This window comes from Hylobates moloch, unplaced genomic scaffold (assembly GCF_009828535.3).
Source record: "Hylobates moloch isolate HMO894 unplaced genomic scaffold, HMol_V3 SCAFFOLD_12, whole genome shotgun sequence".
Lineage (NCBI taxonomy): Eukaryota > Metazoa > Chordata > Mammalia > Primates > Hylobatidae > Hylobates > Hylobates moloch.
This window is the reverse complement of record NW_026652287.1, coordinates 19,618,327-19,639,286: the sequence shown is the minus strand read 5'-3', so window position 1 is coordinate 19,639,286 and position 20,960 is coordinate 19,618,327. Positions and strand designations below refer to the sequence as shown.

General features: G+C 52.3%; 1 protein-coding gene across 5 annotated transcripts in view; it reads left to right on the top strand.

Moving 5' to 3' along the window:
• Positions 1–20,960, top strand: part of TPCN1 (two pore segment channel 1) — a 77,845-nt gene that overhangs the window by 50,098 nt on the left and 6,787 nt on the right. For all 5 annotated transcript variants that reach the window (XM_058425079.1, XM_058425080.1, XM_058425081.1 and 2 more), the window contains 17 exons: positions 1,443–1,477; positions 2,018–2,076; positions 2,355–2,454; positions 5,704–5,820; positions 6,025–6,149; positions 6,979–7,027; positions 7,564–7,627; positions 8,924–8,968; positions 13,701–13,757; positions 13,838–13,891; positions 15,006–15,078; positions 16,102–16,209; positions 17,268–17,339; positions 17,862–17,951; positions 19,232–19,347; positions 20,066–20,112; positions 20,732–20,800. In XM_058425079.1, coding sequence (XP_058281062.1) covers positions 1,443–1,477; positions 2,018–2,076; positions 2,355–2,454; positions 5,704–5,820; positions 6,025–6,149; positions 6,979–7,027; positions 7,564–7,627; positions 8,924–8,968; positions 13,701–13,757; positions 13,838–13,891; positions 15,006–15,078; positions 16,102–16,209; positions 17,268–17,339; positions 17,862–17,951; positions 19,232–19,347; positions 20,066–20,112; positions 20,732–20,800 — 1,280 coding nt within the window. The remainder of the gene's footprint in view (positions 1–1,442; positions 1,478–2,017; positions 2,077–2,354; positions 2,455–5,703; positions 5,821–6,024; positions 6,150–6,978; positions 7,028–7,563; positions 7,628–8,923; positions 8,969–13,700; positions 13,758–13,837; positions 13,892–15,005; positions 15,079–16,101; positions 16,210–17,267; positions 17,340–17,861; positions 17,952–19,231; positions 19,348–20,065; positions 20,113–20,731; positions 20,801–20,960) is intronic.

Sequence of the window (20,960 nt, the reverse complement as noted above, 5' to 3'; positions counted from 1 at the left end):
ATAATATGGGTGTCCACTTCTACACATTGCCCTTTCGCTCAGCACTGTGTTTTTGAAATTTATTCCTGTTGATACACGTAGATGCCGTTTATTCATTTTCACTGGAGCGGAGCAAGTATGCCAAAGCTTGTTTACCTTTTTTTTTTTTTTTTTTTGAGACAGAGTCTCGCTCTGTCGCCCAGGCTGGAATGCAGTGGCGCGATCTCGGCTCACTGCAAGCTCCGCCTCCCGGGTTCACGCCATTCTCCTGCCTCAGCCTCCGGAGCAGCTGGGACTACAGGCACCTGCCACCACGCCTGGCTAATTTTTTGTATTTTTAATAGAGACGGGGTGGTCTCAATCTCCTGACCTCGTGATCCACCCGCCTCAGCCTCCCAAAGTGCTGGGATTACAGGCGTGAGCCACCGTGCCCGGCCGTTTTTTTTTTTTTTTTTTTTTTTTTTTGGTTTATCTGCTCTTCTGTCGGACGTTTTTCTTATCACAAATCCCACCGCAGTGAACACTCCTGTGTGTTTCCCGGTGCTCACGCTTGAGAGTTTCTCGAAAGCGCTTGCCTGGGCCTTGAGAGACGGCAAGCTTCAGCTTTACTGGGTACAGCATGGTCACAGGCTGCTCACTCAGGAGGGCTTAGTTTTTCAGGTGGGGCTGACTGTGACAGCCACACAGAGTCACAGGGCATAGACATCAGAAGCCCTGGCACTCAGCTGGGAAAGCCGAGGTCCTTTCACCAGGACTCCACAGATGGCGAAGACAGTGGAACTCCAGAGCCCTGACTCAGCCTAGAGCCAGGGCCAACCCCTCCCGGCCCTCGTGACTGCCTTGTCCTGAGTCATGGCTCTCACTTCCTCCCACCCACCACCCCACTCTTGGTAGAATTTTGTTTGTGTTTCTCCGGGGGTAGGGGCTGATTTCCCCTGAGGGCAGAGTTCCTCCCTTTTCCCACTCAGGATTTCAGGGACTCTGGGAGTGGTCCATTCCTGGAGAGAGGAAGTGAATGGCATTCCCACTCTGGGACCCTGGCTGCAGGGGAGCAGCAGATCCCTTTGGAATTTTACTCAGCTGTCATGTTCTCAGAACCTAAGATTGCAAAACAGCAGCCTAGATTCCAGATCCAGCCTACAGATGGGTTTTGTTTGGTCTGAAAACTTAGAGCCAGCATTTTAAAATTAGATTTTACACAAAAATACAGACTTCCAGCCTTTTGAAAGAACAGAGCCGATAGTGCCCGGCACATTGCTGTAGGCGGCAAGCGTCTGGTGCCAGCAGCCCTGCTCCCTTCCAACAGAGCATGTGTTCTCAGGGTGCTGTGGTCCCCAGCGGTCCCTGCTGCCCTTCCTGACCTGCTGCATTCATTTGCATGTGTTTGTCCAGTCCTTTTGACACCAGGTTTTGGGACCTCTGCTCTAATCTTTTTGTTTATCTGTGTTTTCACCCGCTTCTAGGTTTCTACTTGTTCTCCCCTAACCCTTCAGACCCCGTAAGTAATCGGCACATTTGTCCGTCTCTTCTTTTATGGAGGGCTTTTCCCTCAGACAGGGTCGCCGGCATGACCCCGTAGCCATATGGGGAAGGGAGGCCTGCCTGGTTTCTCATCATAGCTTGTGTGTGCGCTGCACCTGGGAGTTCCTATCACTCAGACTGACCACTTCCTTCCTTGAGAGCTGGGGATCCCCTTTTCTGTCCTTGAAAGGAGTGCCACCAGGATCAGGTTTGGACCACTGGAATATTTTGGCAGAGGAGCAGTAGGGGAGAGCCAGGTGAATGGCCCAGACATGTGACTCCCTAGAAAAAAGTCCCCCCAAGTCAATAGTCTGCTTTTGCCAGAAGCATCAGGTACAGGAAAGGGGAAGCCTCTGGACTGCATGTTTGCTCTTTTCTCTGCCTCCCTCAGGGATTCCTTGAGAGATGCAAGAGTGGGCATGGCAGGGCATGCCAGGTGGCCCATCACAGCCTGTTCCTGGTGGCCATGTGCTCTTGGCTGGTCCCGACTTCTCCTCTGCCCTCTCTTCCCTTGCAGTACTTCAGCACCCTGGAGAACAGCATTGTCAGTCTGTTTGTCCTTCTGACCACAGCCAAGTAAGTGCAGGCTCTGCCTTGCCTTTGGTCCTCTGCTGCCGCCCTGGGGTCTCTTTCTCTTTTCTGCAAAGTATATTCCACATCCCAGCACAGGCAGGTGCTGTGGTGCTGTTGGGAGACAGGGTTGGCCCACTGAGCACGGAGCCCAGGGATGAGAGTAGGGGAACTGGGGTTGGAGACTGGGAAGGCAGACAAGGAGCTGTGCTCTGCAAGGCATGTGCTCTGAGAGGATGGAGACAGGCAGATACAGCACGCCGGGTCACCCTCTGCAAATACAGTTTCCCAGATGTGATGATGCCCTCCTACTCCCGGAACCCCTGGTCCTGCGTCTTCTTCATCGTGTACCTCTCCATCGAGCTGTATTTCATCATGAACCTGGTGAGTGACTGTGCCTCAGGCTATGCTGAAGCAGCCTGCCCCTACCCACGCAGCGCTAGGCACCGTGGGAGTGGAGAAGTGGGGACTGTCTTCCGCCTCTCAGGGCAGAACATTGGGGCAGGATGTCCCAGATTCATAGTCAGGTGCAGTGTTGCAGGGAATGCCCTGTCAGGACTTCAGGAGTTCAGCCAGTTGCTGGGGGTGGTGTCCTCACCAGGGCGGTGCTGCTGATGCTGATAGTGCTGGATGTTAAGCCCAGGCGACCCTGGGACCTTTCCATTCTTACATCAGAAATAAGCATTTGACCCTCAGTGTCCACAAGGATTGTTTGCAGGACCCCCTGTAGGTACAAAGGTCCACAGATGTTCAAGTCCCTTATATAAAATGGCAGAGTATTTGCAGATAACCTGTGCACATTCATCCTCTCGTATATTTTAAATTATCCTACATTACCTATAATACCTAATACAATGTAAAAGCTATGTAAATAGTTGTTATACTGGGCCAGGCACGGTAGCTCACGCCTGTAATCCCAGCATTTTGGGAGGCCAAAGTGGGTGGATCATTTGAAGTCAGGAATTCAAGACCAGCCTGGCCAACATGGTGAAACCCTGTCTCTACTTACGAAAATGAACTGGGCGTGGTGGTGGGTGCCTGTAATCCCATCTACTCAGGAGGCTGAGGCAGAAGAATTGCTTGAACCTGGGAGGTGGAGGTTGCTGTGAGCTGAGATCATGCCATTGCACCCCAGCCTGGGCGACAGAGCGAAACTCTGTATCAAAAAAAAAAAAAAAAATTGTTATATTGTTTAGGGATAATGACAAGAAAAAGAAGGCTGCACATGTTCAGTACAGATGCAACCATCTTTTGTTTTTGGAATATTTTTGATTTGCAGTTGGTTGAATCCATGGATGGAGAACCCACAAATATGGAAGGCCAACTATATTATAATAACCATAAAAGCTGGCATTTAGTAAGCCTTAGCCATTTGGCACTATGCAAAGTGCTTTACATATGAGGATGAAATAATAAATGAACACAACTGTGGAGGTAGTGAGTATGGTTCTCGACGTGCAGATGAAGAGACTGAGGGTCAGAGTGACAGTGTGATTTGCCCATGGCTGCGTAGCTTGTAGTGGCCAGGCCAGGCTCGTTCCAGAGCCCTGTTCCTAACCACTCTGTTCAGTTGCACTCATGTGCCAGAAATGTCTTGTGTATTTCTACCTCACTTATCAGGAACCACCAGAAAATCCAGTATAGAACACGTTCTGTGAAGGAGAACGTAAAACCTCTGTGCTCAAAGAACTTTGAGGGTGTTTGTGGAGGCGCGGACAGCCTCTAGGAATGTCCCAGCCATCACAGATCACATCCGACACCAGGCTGTTAGGCCGGTGCCCAGACCACACATCCATGGCAGGGCTAACGGGGAGAGGCTTCCGATCGAGTCTTGTGTTTATTTTTATGCTTCCGCAGATCATTCTCACACCAGTCACCACAGTCAGGCCCAGTATAGAAATGAAAATCATCTTCTCCAGGTAGACTTGTGAAATCTAAAAAATTTTAAGTCCTTTTTTCTTTTTTGAGACAGAGTCTCGCTCTGTCACCCAGGCTGGAGTGCAGTTGTGCCATCTCAGCTCACTGCAACCTCCGCCTCCCAGGTTCAAGCAATTCTCCTGCCTCAGCCTCCCGAGTAGCTGGGATTATAGTCACATGCACATGCCACCACACCCGACTAATTTTTGTATTTTTGGTAGAGACAGGGTTTTGCCATGTTGGTCAGGCTGGTCTCAAACTCCTGACCTCAGGTGATCTGCCTGACTCAGCCTTCCAAAGTGCTGAGATTACAGGTGTGAGCCACAGTGCCTGGCCAAAATTTAAGTCTTAAAAAGGAGAAACTATTTCCTTTGTTTTTTTTTTTTTTGAGACAGAGTCTCGCTCTGTTGCCCAGGCTGTAGTGCAGTGGTGCAGTCTTGGCTTACTGCAACCTCCACCTCCTGGGTTCACACCATTCTCCTGCCTCAGCCTCCCGCATAGCTGGGACTACAGGCACCTGCCACCATGCCCGGCTAATTTTTTTTCTATTTTTAGTAGAGATGGGGTTTCACCATGTTAGCCAGGATAGTCTCAATCTCCTGACCTTGTGATCCGCCCGCCTCGGCCTCCCAAAGTGCTGGGATTACAGGCGTGAGCCACCATACCTGGCCTGAGAAAATATTTTCTTGTTTTAATTCCTGAAAACCAAGAAGAAATATGTTGAGTACTTCTTTGTATTTGATTTAATTTATAATATATTTAGAGCTGTGAAAATTTAGGGCAACAGTCAACAAAGTACGACCTGCTGGCCAAATTTGACTCATGGCCTGTGTTGGTAAATAAAGTTTTACTGGGACACAGTCATGCCCATTTGTTTATGTATAGTCTGGCTGATCTCATGATATGACCACAGGTTAGTAGTCGCAGCAGAGATATTTGGCCTTCAGAGCCTAAAACAGTTGCTGTCGAACCCTTTACAGAAAAAGCATGCTGACCTTTGATCCACAGGGAAAAAATGGGGGACCAGTTTGAGGGAAAGGACCAGAGAGTTTCCCTTGAAACATTTTTAAAGACAGAGAAAGTGTTTCTAAAAAGGATTCTTTCAGGTTCTTCCCCCGCCTTCCATCCCCCTCTGATAAGCTAACTTTGGTATTAGCCAACTCTAGAACGTTATTTCCTTGCATGCAGAGCCTCTCATTCCCCTTTTTCCTGGGCCACACGTGAAGCAGTGACTCACAAGGAGAAGTAACAAGGGGGCAAGAGGAGGAAGGGTCCTTCTGGATCGGAGGTCAGGAGGGCAATGGGCAGGCAGCCTCCCCCTGCCACTGGCTGGAGTCTGACTGGGCTCAGAATCCAGATGTGCCCCTCTTGCTACTCTCTCCTCGTCTGGCTTGCCCCTGCCCAGCCTGGGACAAGCTGTAGCTGGAACTGGGGAAGGGAGTGTGGGAAAGTGGAGGGGAACCTGGGAAAGATGGAGTAACAATGCCTTTATGTATCTGAAGAGGGAAATTTACAAGCAGAACAAAAGGCCTTCCTCTGTTGAGACTTGGGAGACTGACTTCCTACCCCATGAGCTGCAGGCGAGAGGGTCTCCCCAGGGCCTCTCTGGGGTGGCTGGATAAGAGCCTTGCCTAGATGATGAACCCATACACCCCTGCACTCCCTGCCGTAACCACTCAAGGTCCTGAGCTAGGGCTCTGTGCTTCTCTCCCACAGCTTCTGGCTGTGGTGTTCGACACCTTCAATGACATTGAGAAACGCAAGTTCAAGTCTTTGCTACTGCACAAGCGAACCGCTATCCAGCATGCCTACCGCCTGCTCGTCAGCCAGAGGGTAGGAGCTATGGGCAAGGGAGGGGCTTGGTCCCTGTCCTCCTTCCCTTGCCCAGAGCAGCCCCTAAGCATGGCCAGGCCAGCCACTTTGGAAACCAGGAGCCCTGCCCTTGGAAGAATGAGCAGAGCTGGAGTGGATCTGGAGTGGGTGCCCCAAGGGAAGAGGAGTAGTCTGGGTTCCACACTGCTCTTCCCTCTCCCCCAGAGGCCCGCCGGCATCTCCTACAGGCAGTTTGAAGGCCTCATGCGCTTCTACAAGCCCCGGATGAGTGCCAGGGAGCGCTATCTTACCTTCAAGGCCCTGAATCAGAACAACACACCCCTGCTCAGGTAAGAGCAGATGCCTGGTAGAGGCAGCATGGCCAGACAAGGCGTTCACGTCTAGAGTGAACTGGGGCATGTGAAGGCCCTGGAGGTGGGCAGGCCTATAGGCTTGGCAGAGACTTCCTCCACAGAGATGTTTATCCATGTAGACTTATGGACTGGATTCATCAGGATTCCTTTTGCAAGTGACAAAAGTCTGACACAAATCCAGTTCGAACTGACTTGAGAAAAAAGGAGCTCGTGAAGTGGACTGGACCAGCTGCTGGCCCTCGAACCCCCAGTGGGGTGGGATAGTCCCATGTGAGCCAGGTGGACAGAGAGGGGTGAATATACTTCCCCCATCCCCTGCACACACCTGGTTCAGCCGCAGAGAACTGACCCGAGATCTCCAGGGGCAGGATAGGTCTTCCAGGCTGTTGATGACCAAGCCCTGTCCACAGCAGCCTGCTGTGGAGCTGAGAACAAGCCCTGTTTGAACTGAACTTGCAGTCCCAGGTGTTGCATTAAGGCCCCTGCTAAAAAGCGAAGTTTTCACCCTCCTGAGAATCCTAGTGCTCCAGCAGCTGCCTCTCCAGGGCACTGACACTGTCCGTAGTTAGTGCAGTCGGTGGAGACTAAGTGGATTTCGTATTCGTAGTACCTCAAGGTCAGAGGAGATCCAAACGCTTGCAGGCAAAGGATCCCCTGGCACTGCTGTTCTGGGACTCACACGGTGTCCCCTCTCTTCCTCCCACCCTCACCCTGTAAAGGTGTCCATAGGCAGGCAAGTAAGAGAAGCAAAGCTCTGTGGAACTATGTTCTGATATTTTGTCCCTTTTTATTTTGCTTTTGGCAGCCTAAAGGACTTTTACGATATCTACGAAGTTGCTGCTTTGAAGTGGAAGGTGAGTTCTCCTCTGAGACCATAGAAGGAGTAAACAGACAGGTCCCCAAGTGGGGCAGTGAGGAGCAGGGGCACCCCGAGATCCAGCTCTCTCCCTGCTAGAGCAGCTCAGCCCCCAGCGTGGCATGGTACACTTCAGGGATCACAGGTGGCCCCCAGCCCCCAAATCTGCCCTTACATTTGTGATACAGTGTCATCATTAACAGCACCGAATCTCACTTAGACCGCATTAGTTATTGTGTGACATCAGGCAGGTTACTGAGCCTTTCTGAGGCTTTTCTTACTTGGGAAGTGGCGTAAGGATAATCCCTACTGACAAAGCTAATTTCAGGACTATACTAAAATAATGCCTCTGCATGGCACATTGTAAATGCTCGGTACACACTGGCTGGCTGTGTTGTCATGTAGATCCCTGAAGGTTAACATTGTTCCCCAGTTTAGCAGGGTGAACAGGAAAGGAAGCCAGCATCCTGGCTCCAGGGCAGGGCTCTTGTCCCTGGCCCTGACACCCTCCCTCTTGGTCCTGTTGTCTACCAGGCCAAGAAAAACAGAGAGCACTGGTTTGATGAGCTTCCCAGGACGGCGCTCCTCATCTTCAAAGGTAAGTGGGCTTGAATATGGCAGGTGTTGGCAGCTGGGGGCTGATGGAGGTTTTCAGAGACCACAGATAAGCATCTGAGGAGAGGTTCAGAGGGGTGTGTGTGTGTGTGTGTGTGTGTGTGTGTGTGTGTGTGTTTGTCTGAATGTCTGTGTGAAGAGACAGTGTGATTACCCCAGCAGGGAGGTAAGGGTGGTAGGAAGCAGATTGGGAGAGAAATGGGTAACTTAACCCAACCAAAATGGGTAACTTAACCCAACCAAGACATTTGGGGTATTTTTCTTTTTTCATACAAAAGCAAAGATGTTCATTGAAGAAACTCGAAAGTGAGATAATTAGAAGTAAATGGAAATTTACCACCCAGATAACCACTGTTAATTCTCTGATGTGTTTCCCTCTGTGCCATTTTTCTATGCATTTTTAAAACAATAGGGTGACATTATATATTCCATTCTGTAATCTGCCTTTTCATCCAATAACACATATGTGTGTGTGTATATATATATGTGTGTGTGTGTGTGTGTGTGTGTATATATATATATATATAGTTTTTTGTTTTTTTTTTTTGAGACGGCGTCTCGCTCTGTCGCCTAGGCTGGAGTGCAGTGGCACGATCTCCATTCACTGCAACCTCCGCCTCCCAGATTCATGCGATTCTCCTGCCTCAGCCTCCCGAGTAGCTGGGACTACAGGCATGTGCCACCACGCCCGGCTAATTTTGTGTGTGTGTGTTTTTAGTAGAGACGGAGTTTCACCATGCTGGCCAGGCTGATCTCGAACTCCTGACCTCGTGATCCACCCACCTCAGCCTCCCAAAGTGCTGGGATTACAGGCGTGAGCCACTGTGCCCGACCCCGATAATATATTTTTGCCCTCCTCTTATGGCAGGATATATACTTACTTTGCATGACCCCTTGAATAATGCTCGTGTAGTGTAAAGTTTGAAAATTTGAAATTGGGTGCTCGTATTATTTACCTGACAATTGCCCCTTAATTTCATGCCAGTTTCAGCAGTGATCAGGAGAGCTTTGTCCTGCTTTATCTCGGTTCCAGGTTGCTCAGGCTCCCCCCAGAGTAGCTGTAGTCAGTGCAGTCTTGTCTGGGGGTCTGAGCAGAAGCGTGGGTACCACTCTTTGAGCAGGACCCTCCTTTCTTCACCTCTGGGGTAAAGACCATGCTTACCTGCATGCACGAAGAATGTGGTAGGTGGTTGCACCTGCCCAGAAAGAGATAATAAAGGATACGGTAGGGGGAACAAGTGCGTAAATTTACATTTTAACGTGTCTTTTCTTCAAATAGGCATTAATATCCTTGTGAAGTCCAAGGCCTTCCAGTATTTCATGTGTAAGTGTGAAATATCTCCATTCTAGGCCACTTTCCCCCTGAGTCCTTTGCTGTTCTAGAAGCGGGAGAGGCAAGAGATTGGTCCTAGAGTCCTGTGTTTGACTTTTTATTGTGGGGAATTCCCAGCATGTATAAAAGCGGAGAGAACATTACCACGCACATCCCGTGCCCGTCACCCATCTGTATCTTCACTCTGGCTCATCATCCTCTCTAGACCTAGATTTTTTGGAAGCAAATTCCAGAACCACAGAGTTGACTGGTTGATATGTCTCTTGAGTTTGTTTTAATCTATAGGCTCCTCTTCCTCACCACATTTAGGTGAGGAAGCAGGATTTGGGTTTTGTATGTTCCTCTGTTGCCTTTTCCTGGAATTTGGTGGTTCTGTCTAGAGCCATGCTGCGCAGTGTGGAAGCCACTGGCCACGTGTGGCAATTTACATTTAAGCTAATTAAAATGAAAAATTCAGCTTAGCTGTCACATTTCAAGTGATTAATAGCCACAAATGGCTAATGACTACCAATTGGATGGTGCAGATAAGAAAATTTTTATTGTCACAGAAAATTCCCTTGGGCAGTACTAACCTAGAGGCTTGATCCAATCTGGTCTTTCCAAGGAGCTCTGGTTCCTTTTAGTAGGAAATGGTGTTAGAGACACAATTCGAGGTGCTGGGTGCTCATTGCTTGGGTTGGTCATTGTTTCTAGGCCTTTCCATGGACAGAACTAGGGTTTTGGTTTTTTTTTAAAGATAAACTGTTGTGCGTTCATGCTAATACTTCACATTCAGGCCTACAGCGAGTTTAAGATTAAGAATCTAGACATGTAAGACTGATTTCATCAATCTTACACGTCTAGATTCTCAATCCTTTTTTTTTTTTTTTTTTTTTTGAGACAGAGTCTCATTCTGTCGCCCAGGCTAGCATGATCTCTGCTCACTGCAACCTCCACCTCCCAGGTTCTAAGTGATTCTCCTGTCTCACCCTCCTGAGTAGCTGGGATTACAGGTGTGTGCCACCACGCCCAGCTATATTTGTATTTTTAGTAGAGATGGAGTTTCACCATGTTGGCCAGGATGGTCTCAAACTCCTGACCTCAGGTGGTCCACCTGCCTCAGCCTCCCAAAGTGTTGGGATTACAGGCGTGAGCCACGTGCCCGGCCTAGATTCTTAATATTAAAATCCAGGTTGTCTTTGAAGACAATCAGACACCAACAAAGAAAAAAATAAATATCCAGGTTCCCAACTACACTGGCACAGTTATTCATTTGCTTTGTCTCACAGTCCCAGGATAACAATTGCAACGCAATCCCAACGATATAATTACTAGAAACATCATTCCAAGGATGTACATTCAGATTACTGTGGGTTTTTTGTTTGTTTGTTTTGAGACGAAGACTTAGTCTGGTGCCCTAGTGGCACAGTCATGGTTCACTGCAGCCTTGACCTCCCAGCCTCAATCCATCCTCCCACCTCAGTCTTCTGAGTAGCTGGGACCACAGGTGCATGCCACCACACCTGGCTAATTTTTATTTTTTGTAGAGACGGGGTAGCCTCACGTTGCCCAGGCTGGTCTCAAGCTCCTGGCCTCAAGCCGTTCTCCTGCCTTGGCCTCCTGAAGTGCTGGGAGTACGGGTGTGAGCCACTGTGCTTGGCCTTGTGTTTTAAGGTCACCTGGGATAGTTTCTCTCCATGTGGACATGTTAACAACTGGATACACATTTGGATTTCTTTTTTTTTTTTTTTTTTTTTTTGAGACAGAGTCTCGCTCTGTCTCTGACACCCAGGCTGTGGTGCAGTGGCGCGATCTTGGCTCACTGCAACCTCTGCCTCCCAGGTTCAAGCAATTCTCCTCCCTCAGCCTCCCAAGTAGCTAGGATTACAGGTGCCCACCACACCCGGCTAATTTTTTTTTTTTTTTTTTTTCTTTTTGAGACAGAGTTTCACTCTGTCGCCCAGGCTGCAGTGCAGTGGCGTGATCTTGGCTCACTGCAAGCTCCGCCTCCTGGGTTCACACCATTCTCCTGCCTCAGCCTACCGAGTAGCTGGGACTACAGGCACCCACCACCACGCCCGGCTAATTTTTTTTTTTTCTTTTTTTGAGACGGAGTCTCACTCTGTCACCCAGGCTGGAGTGCAGTGGCGCAATCTCGGGTCACTGCAAGCTCCACCTCCCGGGTTCACGCCATTCTCCTGCCTCAGCCTCTCCGAGTAGCTGGGACTACAGGCACGTGCCACCACGCCCGGCTAATTTTTTGTATTTTTAGTAGAGACGGGGTTTCACTGTGTTAGCCAGGATGGTCTCGATCTCCTGACCTCGTGATCCACCCACCTCGGCCTCCCAAAGTGCTGGGATTACAGGCGTGAGCCACTGCGCCCGGCCATGCGGCTAATTTTTTTGTATTTTTAGTAGAGACGGGGTTTCCCCATGTTGGCCAGGCTGGTCTCAAACTTCTGACCTCAGTTGATCCACCTGCCTTGGCCTCCCAAAGTGCTAGGATTACAGGCATGAGCCACCGCACCCGGCCTACACATTTGGATTTCTTTATGCCATGTTATTTTCTATTTTTGGGGATTACTTTTGGCATTTAATTTTGTTTTATGGCCGGGCACGGTGGCTCAGACCTAAAATCCCAGCACTTCGGGAGGCCAAGGCAGGTGGATCACTTGAGCCCAAGAGTTTGAGACCGGCCTGGGCAACATAGTGAGACCCCTGTCTCTACAAAAAAAAAATACAAAAATTAACTGGGTATGGTGGCTCACACCTGTAGTCCTAGCTACTTGGGAGGCTGAGGTGGGAGGATCACCTGAGCCTGGGGAGGTTGAGGCTGCAGTGTGCCATGATTGCGCCACTGCACACCAGCCTGGGCAACAGAGTGAGACCCCCCATCTCAAGAAAAAAAACCCAAATATTTTTTCATAATTATGTAAATTAGGGCTGGGCATGGTGGCTCATGCCTGTAATCCCAACACTTTGGGAGGCCGAGGCAGGCAGATTACTTGAGGTCAGGAGACCAGCCTTGAGGTCAGAAGACCACTTGAGGTCAAGACCAGCCTGAGCAATGTGGTGAAACCACATCTCTACCAAAAATAGAAAAAATGAGCCATGCATGCCTGTGGTCCCAGCTACTTGGGAGGCTGAGGCAGGAGGATCACTTGATCCTGAGAGGCAGAGGTTGCAATGAGTTATGATGGTGCCACTGCACTCCAACCTGGGTAATACAGTGAGACTCCATCTCAAGAAAAAGCAAAAAAAAATTATGTAAAATACTTACATGGTTCCAAGTCAGATCTACCAAAAAAAGTATATTGAAGGAAGTTTAGTTTATATCCCTGTCACTTCCTACAGTGGGCAACTTTTATTTATGGTTTCTCCTTCCATTGTTTAAAACCTGTAAGTTGGATACCTATCAATATATCTGTCTTAAACAATAGCATATTTTATGCACTTTTTTCTGCCACCTGGCTTTTTCCAGTTAACAATATGCCCTGGAGACCGTAATATGTAGAAATGAGGCTAGGTGTGGTGGCTCACACCTGTAATTCCAGCACTTTGGAAGGCAGAGGCAGGTGGATTGCTTGAGCCCAGGGGTTCAAAACCAGCTCGGGCAATGTGGCAAAACCCCATCTCTACAAAAAATACAAAAATTAGCTGGCGTGGTGGTGGGCACCTGTGTTCCTAGCTACTCAGGAAGCTAAGGTGGGAGGATTGCTTGAGCCCAGGAGGTGGACGTTGCAGTGAGCCAAGATCACGCTCCACTGCACTTCAGCCTGGGTAACAATAAAGCCTTGTCTTAAAAAAAAAAAAAAGGAATATGTAGAAATGTACCACATTTCTTTTCTTTCTTCTCTCTTAGAGAGAGGGTCTTGCTCTGTCACTCAAGCTGGAGTGCAGTGGCACAAGCATAGCTCACTGCAACCTTGACCTGCTGGGCTCAAACGATCCTCCCACCTCAGCCTCCTGAGTAGCTGGGCCCACAGGTGCACTACCACACCTGGCTAGTTATTTTTATTTTTTGTAGGGATGTGGTCTCCCTGTGTTGCCCAGGCTGGTTTCTAGCCCCTGGGCTCATGCAATCCGCCTGCCTCAGCCTTTCAAAGTGCTGGGATTACAGGTGTGAGCCACTGTACCTAGCCTGTGTTTCTTTTTTATGGTTAAAGTATGCCACTTTATGAATGTGTCATAGTCTGTGCAACCAGTCCCCTACGGATGATCATTGAGATTGTTGCCAGTGTTTTGCTATCACAAATAGTGCTGCGGTGAGTAGCTTTCAGATACATCTTATATTTTTGCTAGTGCATCATTGGGATAGTTTCTGGAAAGTGGGATTGCTAGGCGAACGGCTTAATGCATATGCAATTTTTCTAAAGAGTTCATGCAATTATTTTAAAATTAGAAGTCTCTAGGGGAAAATAAGTGTTTTCAATACTTGAATGCCTTGTATATTGTCCATCTTTTACATCAATTTGGAATAATCTCTACATCATAACTGGTATTCATACAGTGACGGAGTGTTTTTAGAAATTTATACCTGTTTCTAGGTGAAAACACTGGTTGATTAGCTCCCTTGGTAAGAGCACTGAGCAGAAAGAAGTTCCCTATCAAATGGGTGTGTGGAGCAGCCCTGTTCTCCCCATCCCGTAGAGCTCCAGGAAGTTAACCAGGGACTGCAGCTGCAACCTGCAGATTTCTAAGCCCCCTGTTATTTCTCCGTCTTTTATGGGCCTGTGTATTTCAGACTTGGTGGTGGCAGTCAACGGGGTCTGGATCCTTGTGGAGACATTTATGCTGAAAGGTGAGCCCCACTCGGGGATTGGCCGTGTCCTGGCCGGCACACCTGGCTTGCCTGTGAGCTGCTACTTCTCTGTCTTACAGGTGGGAACTTCTTCTCCAAGCACGTGCCCTGGAGTTACCTCATTTTTCTAACTAGTAAGTTTCCGACATGGCTTTGCTGGACTGCTTGTTTTAAAATTGTCTGGGAGAACTTTCATTTAGTGTAGAACCTCATGGTTCTTCTCTAAAACAGGAAGATATGAAGAGACAGAGTAATCAGACTGATTTCATCTCGTCCCTGTTTAAAACTCTTTCGTGGTTGTCTACTGCCCTCTGGATGGAGCCCAGATCCTAGGCGTGTGTGGCCCTCCACTCGGCTCTGCAGCTCCGCTGCTTGCCAGCGCTCTGTCCCCCGCTGCACGCTGTCACCCTCCTCAGCGGCCTCTGCTCCCTGCTGCTCTCGCCTGCCTCTGGGCTGTGCACAGGGGTTTCCTCTGCCTGGTGGTCTCTCCCTCTAACCTCTTCCTGACTTTCCTGTTCTTTCTATCAAGTCTGAGCACACTGTGTTGTCATTCTCTGTTGGCGTCTTTCCTCCCACCAAGCTGATAAGCTCTGTGCCCCCACGGTTGCCCTGCACTGGTCACTGTTGCACACCTGGTACCCAGTGCAAGGCCCAAGGTGGAAGGGGTGGTCAGGACACACCTGTTGGATGGACAGATGGTTAGCTGGGCCCTGCCCAGAGATGGGAAGGGAGGATTTCTCTCTTTTTTTGGGCAGGATCTTTCTCTGTCGTCCAAGCTGGAGTGCAGTGGTGTGATCATAGCTCACTGCAACCTCAACCTCCCAGGCTCAAGGGATCCCAAGTAGCCTCAGCCTCCCAAGTAGCTGGGATTACAGGCACACAGCGCCACCATGCCTGGCTAATTTTTGTATTTTTTGTAAAGACGAGGTCTCACTATGTTGCTCAGGCTGGTCTCCAACTCCTGGGCTCAAGTGATCCTCCTCTCTTGGCTTCCCAAAGTGCTGGGATGATAGGCGTGAGCCACTATGCCTGGCCAGTTTCTCTTAAGCAGATTACCCAGTTGGCCACCATCTGGGCCCTCTCCTAGAGCACCTGCTCTCACCCTGGGACATGAGTGAGGCCTGGGCTCAACCTGGGGGGCACATGGCCAGCAGGGAGGCTGCAGACTGCGGAGGAGCCTCAAAGAGGAGACCGAGCATGGGGGAGGATGTGGTGGGGCTGCTGCCGATGGACTCCTTCTGTCCGCAGTCTATGGGGTGGAGCTGTTCCTGAAGGTCGCCGGCCTGGGCCCTGTGGAGTACTTGTCTTCCGGATGGAACTTGTGAGTGGACAGCATATTTCTGATCCAAAGCTGAGACTCTTAGGATGGCCCCAGACCCTTCTCTGCACACCCCAATCCTGGGCCATTTCTGGAATCGCAGAGGGAAGGTCTGAGGATGGGCCAAGGCCTGTGTCTCCCTCAAGCAGCCCTGCCCACAGCCCAGGAACTCCCCAGGGTCAGGCCCTTGTCTGAAGCCTCTCAGACCACCCACGCCAGTCCTTCTGGAAATGGCCTCTTGAGGTGCCATAGGCTGGTTGGCTCTTCCTGACTCATTAAACTTTTTTCTCTTCCATAAAAACCACAATGCCCACAGAGAATAATGCTCCCCCCACCTTCCTTGATCAGCAGTAATGAGACCCATGTGGCCCTTCTCCCTATTCCCCAGAGCATTCAAGTTAACCGGCCCATGAAGTCAGGCTGCACTCACGAGGTCTTGGGCCGCGAGGGTGAGCAGGTTAACACGCAGAGTGGGCCGTGAGGGTGAGCGGGTTAACTCTGCAGAGCAGAGTTGGGAGGAGCCGACAGCACATGTGTGCCCTGCGTGTCTGGAGAGGAGAGAGGGTCCTCTGGCTTGGGGCAGGGCGAGCTGTTCTCCCGATGGGAATCTCACTGGAAGGGCCTGTTCTCTTCCCTCAAAAAGTTCCTTGGAGTCAGGCTGGTCTGCAGTGTGTAACCAAATGTCTGTTGAGCGGAAGACGAGGCCTGTCTCCAGGGCTACGGAGGCCGGGGCTTCTTTCCTTCCTGTCGTTAGACCAGCACGGGGCCCTTTGGAGGGGTTCCTGGGCATTTCTGGCCTTGGAGTCAGAGCACTGAGGCCTGACCCCTGAGACGCATGCTGGGACAGGGCCTGGACACCTTGAAACTCCAGGGCTGCAGGAAGTTCTTCCTGCAGCCAGCTGGTTCCTGTTGGTGTTGCTGTGTCTGGGCTCCGTGGGAGGGTGGCTGTGCACAGGGCCAGGGAGGGGAGCAGACGCAGGGAGGCTCAGGGCCACAGGGTGGACCTTGGCCTCTCCCCTCCTGCAGGTTCGACTTCTCCGTGACAGTGTTTGCCTTCCTGGGACTGCTGGCACTGGCCCTCAACATGGAGCCCTTCTATTTCATCGTGGTCCTGCGCCCCCTCCAGCTGCTGAGGTAATGGGCAGGGCAGAGCCGGAGACAGAGAGGGAGAAAGAGAGGGAGGGCGGGAATGCCCCAGGATTGATCCGGGAAGTGACCCAGAATGAGCCAGAAGTTTCACAAGCCAGAGTCACAGATGTCACCCCCTGCAGAAGCACCATGGGGTCACCATCCCCACCCCTGAGGGTATGTGGGCTGCCTGTGCCCCTCCCCTCACTGCACCAGGCGCCTCTGGGCAGAGAAACCCAGCCCATGACTCGTGCACCCTATCCAAGGTGGCATTGCACCCGCCATAGGAGCCCATATGCTCAGTCACAGATCACTGAGCCACAGGTCTGAGGGTTGGAAGGGCCTTTCGGGGCCCCTCATGCTTTTCTGGCTCAGCGTCTTATGGAGAAAAACCCTCGTGTGGGTCCCACTGATTTCCCAGGGACACTGGAGGAAGTCCCAGGCGAGCCTGCCCCACTGACGATGTCTCTTCCTAATGAGGGGTCCTGAGGTCCTGTGCCCTCAGAGCCTGGGCTTGCCTCTTGACCCTCCAGCTGCAACCCCATCCACATCCGCCCCATCCTCTCCCAAGGCGGGGCAGGTGCAGGGAGGGGTGTTGGTGTCTATGGAGGAAAAGCCTACCCCCTTGGCGTGTGGGGGTGCCCTGGGGCTGCGCCTGAGTGTCCGTCTCCGTCCCGCCCTCTGCCACCCTTCTTCACTGGTGAGCTCCATTGCCCCTGCTCCCGGGGCACATGGGCTTCTCCCCCGCCTTTCCCAGGAGCAAGGCCTTGCTCCTGTCTGAGCCTGCAGCTCTACTGCAAGGAGATGTGTCCTGGCCCTGCTCCTCTTCATGGAAGGACCCCGCCCAGCTGGTGTCCTGGGGCTGCCACCATCCCTTCCCTCATGCATGAGTCCCCTGAGCCAAGCTCAGGGTTGGTGGTGCCCAAGGGAGTGGACGCAGGTGGAGGAGAGGCCCTCACCTGTCTTCACCGCGTGGCGTGTGGAAGGCAGGGCCGGCATGTTCTGAGGGTGGGGGCTGAGGCACGCGCCTGTGTGTGGAGGTGACGGGTGTCCTCCTCGCTTAGGTTGTTTAAGTTGAAGGAGCGCTACCGCAATGTGCTGGACACCATGTTCGAGCTGCTGCCCCGGATGGCCAGGTACTGCCAGCCCCCACCCTGGCCTGCAGGTCCAGGTGCCGTGTGGCAGTGCCCCGTGGGGGCGGGAGCCGAGTGGCAGTCGGGGGAAAGGAGTTCCACAAAGGACTGCAATCGAGGGCCTGACGGGGCACCAAGGAGCCTGGAATCTTGACCACCACAGGTCTCCTGGGCACCATTTTTCTCCACTGACCTGTCTGACATATTTAGTAGGGAGGGCAGGGAGCTGTCAACTCACTTACCGCCTGTGTCTACGTTCACAGGTAAGGGGTCACCTGTGAGTCTACCTTCACAGGTAAGGGGTGAATCTCTGGGAAAGGGCATTTGTTCATAGCATCCTGACTTGAGCCATTTTTCACCCCAGAGCTGCCCCATGAGGCCCCTTCCCCGCAGGCACTTTCCAGTTGGTGAACCGACCAGGGGCATGGCCCTGCAGTCAGCCCCGCGGGTCCGAGGAGGCCGGGGCTGCAGAGGAGCCGTTCCCTCCTGCCGGCCCCGCGTCACCCTGCCCCTGTCGCCCCACAGCCTGGGCCTCACCCTGCTCATCTTTTACTACTCCTTCGCCATCGTGGGCATGGAGTTCTTCTGCGGGATCGTCTTCCCCAACTGCTGCAAGTGAGTAGGCCCCACCCAGCCCCAGGCAGCCTGCGTTTCCCAGGCAGAGGGCTGGCCAGGGCCAGGATTGGTGTCCTTGTGGCCTTGGGGTCCTCGGGGATGTTCCTCTCTAAGCAACCACCTTGCTTTGCTTTCAGGGCTTAGTTGAGTGCAGTGAGCTAAATGAGGGGCCTGGACTCGGGGTCCCTGTTTCTCCATCCCCCAGGCAGGGTTGGGAGCTGTCAGCTCACCCTCTGCCGAGGGCTGGAGGCCACCCCCACAGTAGCCTGGGTCCCGAGGTCAAGTCCCATGGCTTCCTCCCACTTCTCTTCTGCAGTGGCTGGGGACCTGGGCCAAGACCAGTCTTCTAGGGACAGCATCGTAGGATAAGACAGACGGACACGTGCAGGAAGGTCATGGTGCTCAGGGATGGGGAGCAGAGAGTGAAATCTCCCATGAGCACTCCCTTTCTCCTGAGCCGCCACAGTGAAATCACTGCACAGCGCCATTCATTCATCTTCAATTCAGAGAGTCCTCTTACATTTGGTCTTTACAGCCTCAAGCACCGATGAAGAAACAGTTTTACAAACACACTGGTAGCTTTGAGACCCAGTTTGAGTGTCAAGCTTGGTCTGGAACCAGAAGCCTATAGCAGTGGGTCCCAGACTTTAGAGCACATTGCAGTCACCAGGGAGCTTAGTGCAAGCTCCAGACCTCACCCGTGCGTCTGATGCGTGCGTATGGGAGGAGGCTCCCTGGTGGCCCAAGCACTAGACTTTTGTAAACAATAGCGTGGATATTAACAGAGCAGCCATAAAAGATTGGAAGGAAAGTGGCAAATAAGAGCTCCTCAAAACAGGGCCAACCTTTTCAAATAGTTGCTCAGGCCAAGTATCGGGGAAGCCCCAGTAGGGAATTCCTTCCCTGGGGCCGTGGCCTAGTGTCCAGCCTCAAGAGCGGATCCTAGATGGGGCAGGTGCGGAGGAGGCCCTTGCCTCTCCTCCCTCCCCTGCAGGCAACGGTGAGAGAGAAGGCCCCGCCTGCAGCAGACAACTTCCAGGTGACAGAGGTGCGTCAGGCTGGCCAGGGGCTCCCGCCAAGCCCAGCAGGCAGGAATAGCCAAGGGCATTCCTCCAGCAGGGACCCAGGCATGAGGTGGAGAGGGTTAGGCAGGAAACCAGGCTGCGGGCAGAACAGAAGGATCCTTGGCCAGAACTCGGTTTGTTTCAGACTTCTGTCCTCTCTGGAGGTGACCGATCGCCTCGTGACCCTCCCTCCTTTCTCCCTTGTGCTCCGGCCAGCACGAGTACAGTGGCAGATGCCTACCGCTGGCGCAACCACACCGTGGGCAACAGGACCGTGGTGGAGGAAGGCTACTATTATCTCAATAATTTTGACAACATCCTCAACAGCTTCGGTGAGTGGGAAAAATCACAGGGGGCACATTCCCTGGGGACCCCACCCTTGTCACCACGGGTCCCAGAGGTGGTGTAGCAAGTGTCTGGGCCTCTCCCTCCAGCACCGAGGGCCACACTTTCTGGAAGCCTCCCTGGCCCAGGTGGAGGACGTGGTCTGCCCAGCCTTGGCAGTACAGTCCAGGCTGGATCCCGGAGCTCACTCAGTCGCCTGATTCCACTCTTTCCTGATATTTTCTCAGTACTGGGGAGGGGAAGAGTTGCAGGCTTAGCTGGGCGGGGTCCCCTCATCACAGTGCCACTTGCAGAATGGGACCCAGCCACACACCACTGCTGCTGCAGCTGCACTGCCCCCTGGCTCAGACTGCCCACAGCCCTCTGCGCACTCCCATGAAGAGGCGAACACAGCCAAACCGCCTCTCCAGAAAAAGGGTGTGCCCCCATGACACCCCAGATCTGCACCCAGTAAGATCCAGATGGTCTGGTGTGGCACAGGCTGCCGAGGCAGAGGGTGTGTTCTCTTGGGGGCAGGCCACGATGTCCTGTGGAGCCGGCGCCCTAGGAGTGCCTTGCCTGGTCTTTCCTGGAGCTCACAACCCAAACGGTCATATGGTGACCCCCTCATCTTAGCACATGGCACCCAGGATAGGTGGCAAGAGGCCACTTGAAATTGACTTTGAGGTGGGGTCTCATCAGGATGCTTCTCTCTTCCCTCGGCAGTGACCCTGTTTGAGCTCACAGTTGTCAACAACTGGTACATCATCATGGTAAGAGCTCGGGCAGCTCTGGGGGTGTCTTCCCGCCAGCCCTGGGGTCGGCCCTGGGTCTCCCCCGACCCAGAGTATATCATTCTTCCCGTAGCCTGCAGGGCTGGGGGTCTTGAGTCATGCTGTGTTGGTGTTCACTGGGGAGGCCACAGGATGGCTGGGCCCCAGGAGCCACCCCTCCCAGCGTTGGCTGGACTCAGTTGTCACTCCCGTCTCCCTGCATGTTCCCAGCAGCCAGGAGATGCCACTTAGACTCTGGGTCTCTGTCCTGTCTCGCCCACTGTAGAGATGACTTTTCCCTCTAGTGAGAACGTGGCGAGCTTACTGATCTCTTTATTCCATTCCTTAAACTTTCTCGACTCCCAGCCCTACTGGGATAAAGGCTGCCCTGGTTCTGGATCCAGCTGTCCAGGGGAGCAGCCAGGGCTCCTTCAGCAGTCAGGAATTAGTCAGGAATTATGTTAGGCCCAGAGGGGCAAGCTGCCTCTCCTCCGTCTCTCACAACCAGCCACAAATCAGGGTGGGGTCTGTGAAGAGCCACGGCCATGGAGCAGCCTGTGTAGACGGGGACCTGCCCTGTGTGGGCACCCCCTCACTGGCTGCTTCCCTCGGTCTCCAGGAAGGCGTCACCTCTCAGACCTCCCACTGGAGCCGCCTCTACTTCATGACCTTTTACATTGTGACCATGGTAGGTCCCGGACCACAGAACACTGTTTGTCCTTCGTCTTCCACGTCACCAGCTGCCCCTGCTCTTCAGGCTGCAGCGTCAAGGAGTGGGGCCGGGTCCCATCTGGCCGGGCTCTGTTGGGTGTGGGCTGCGCAGCCACGGACACCTACCCACCCTCCTC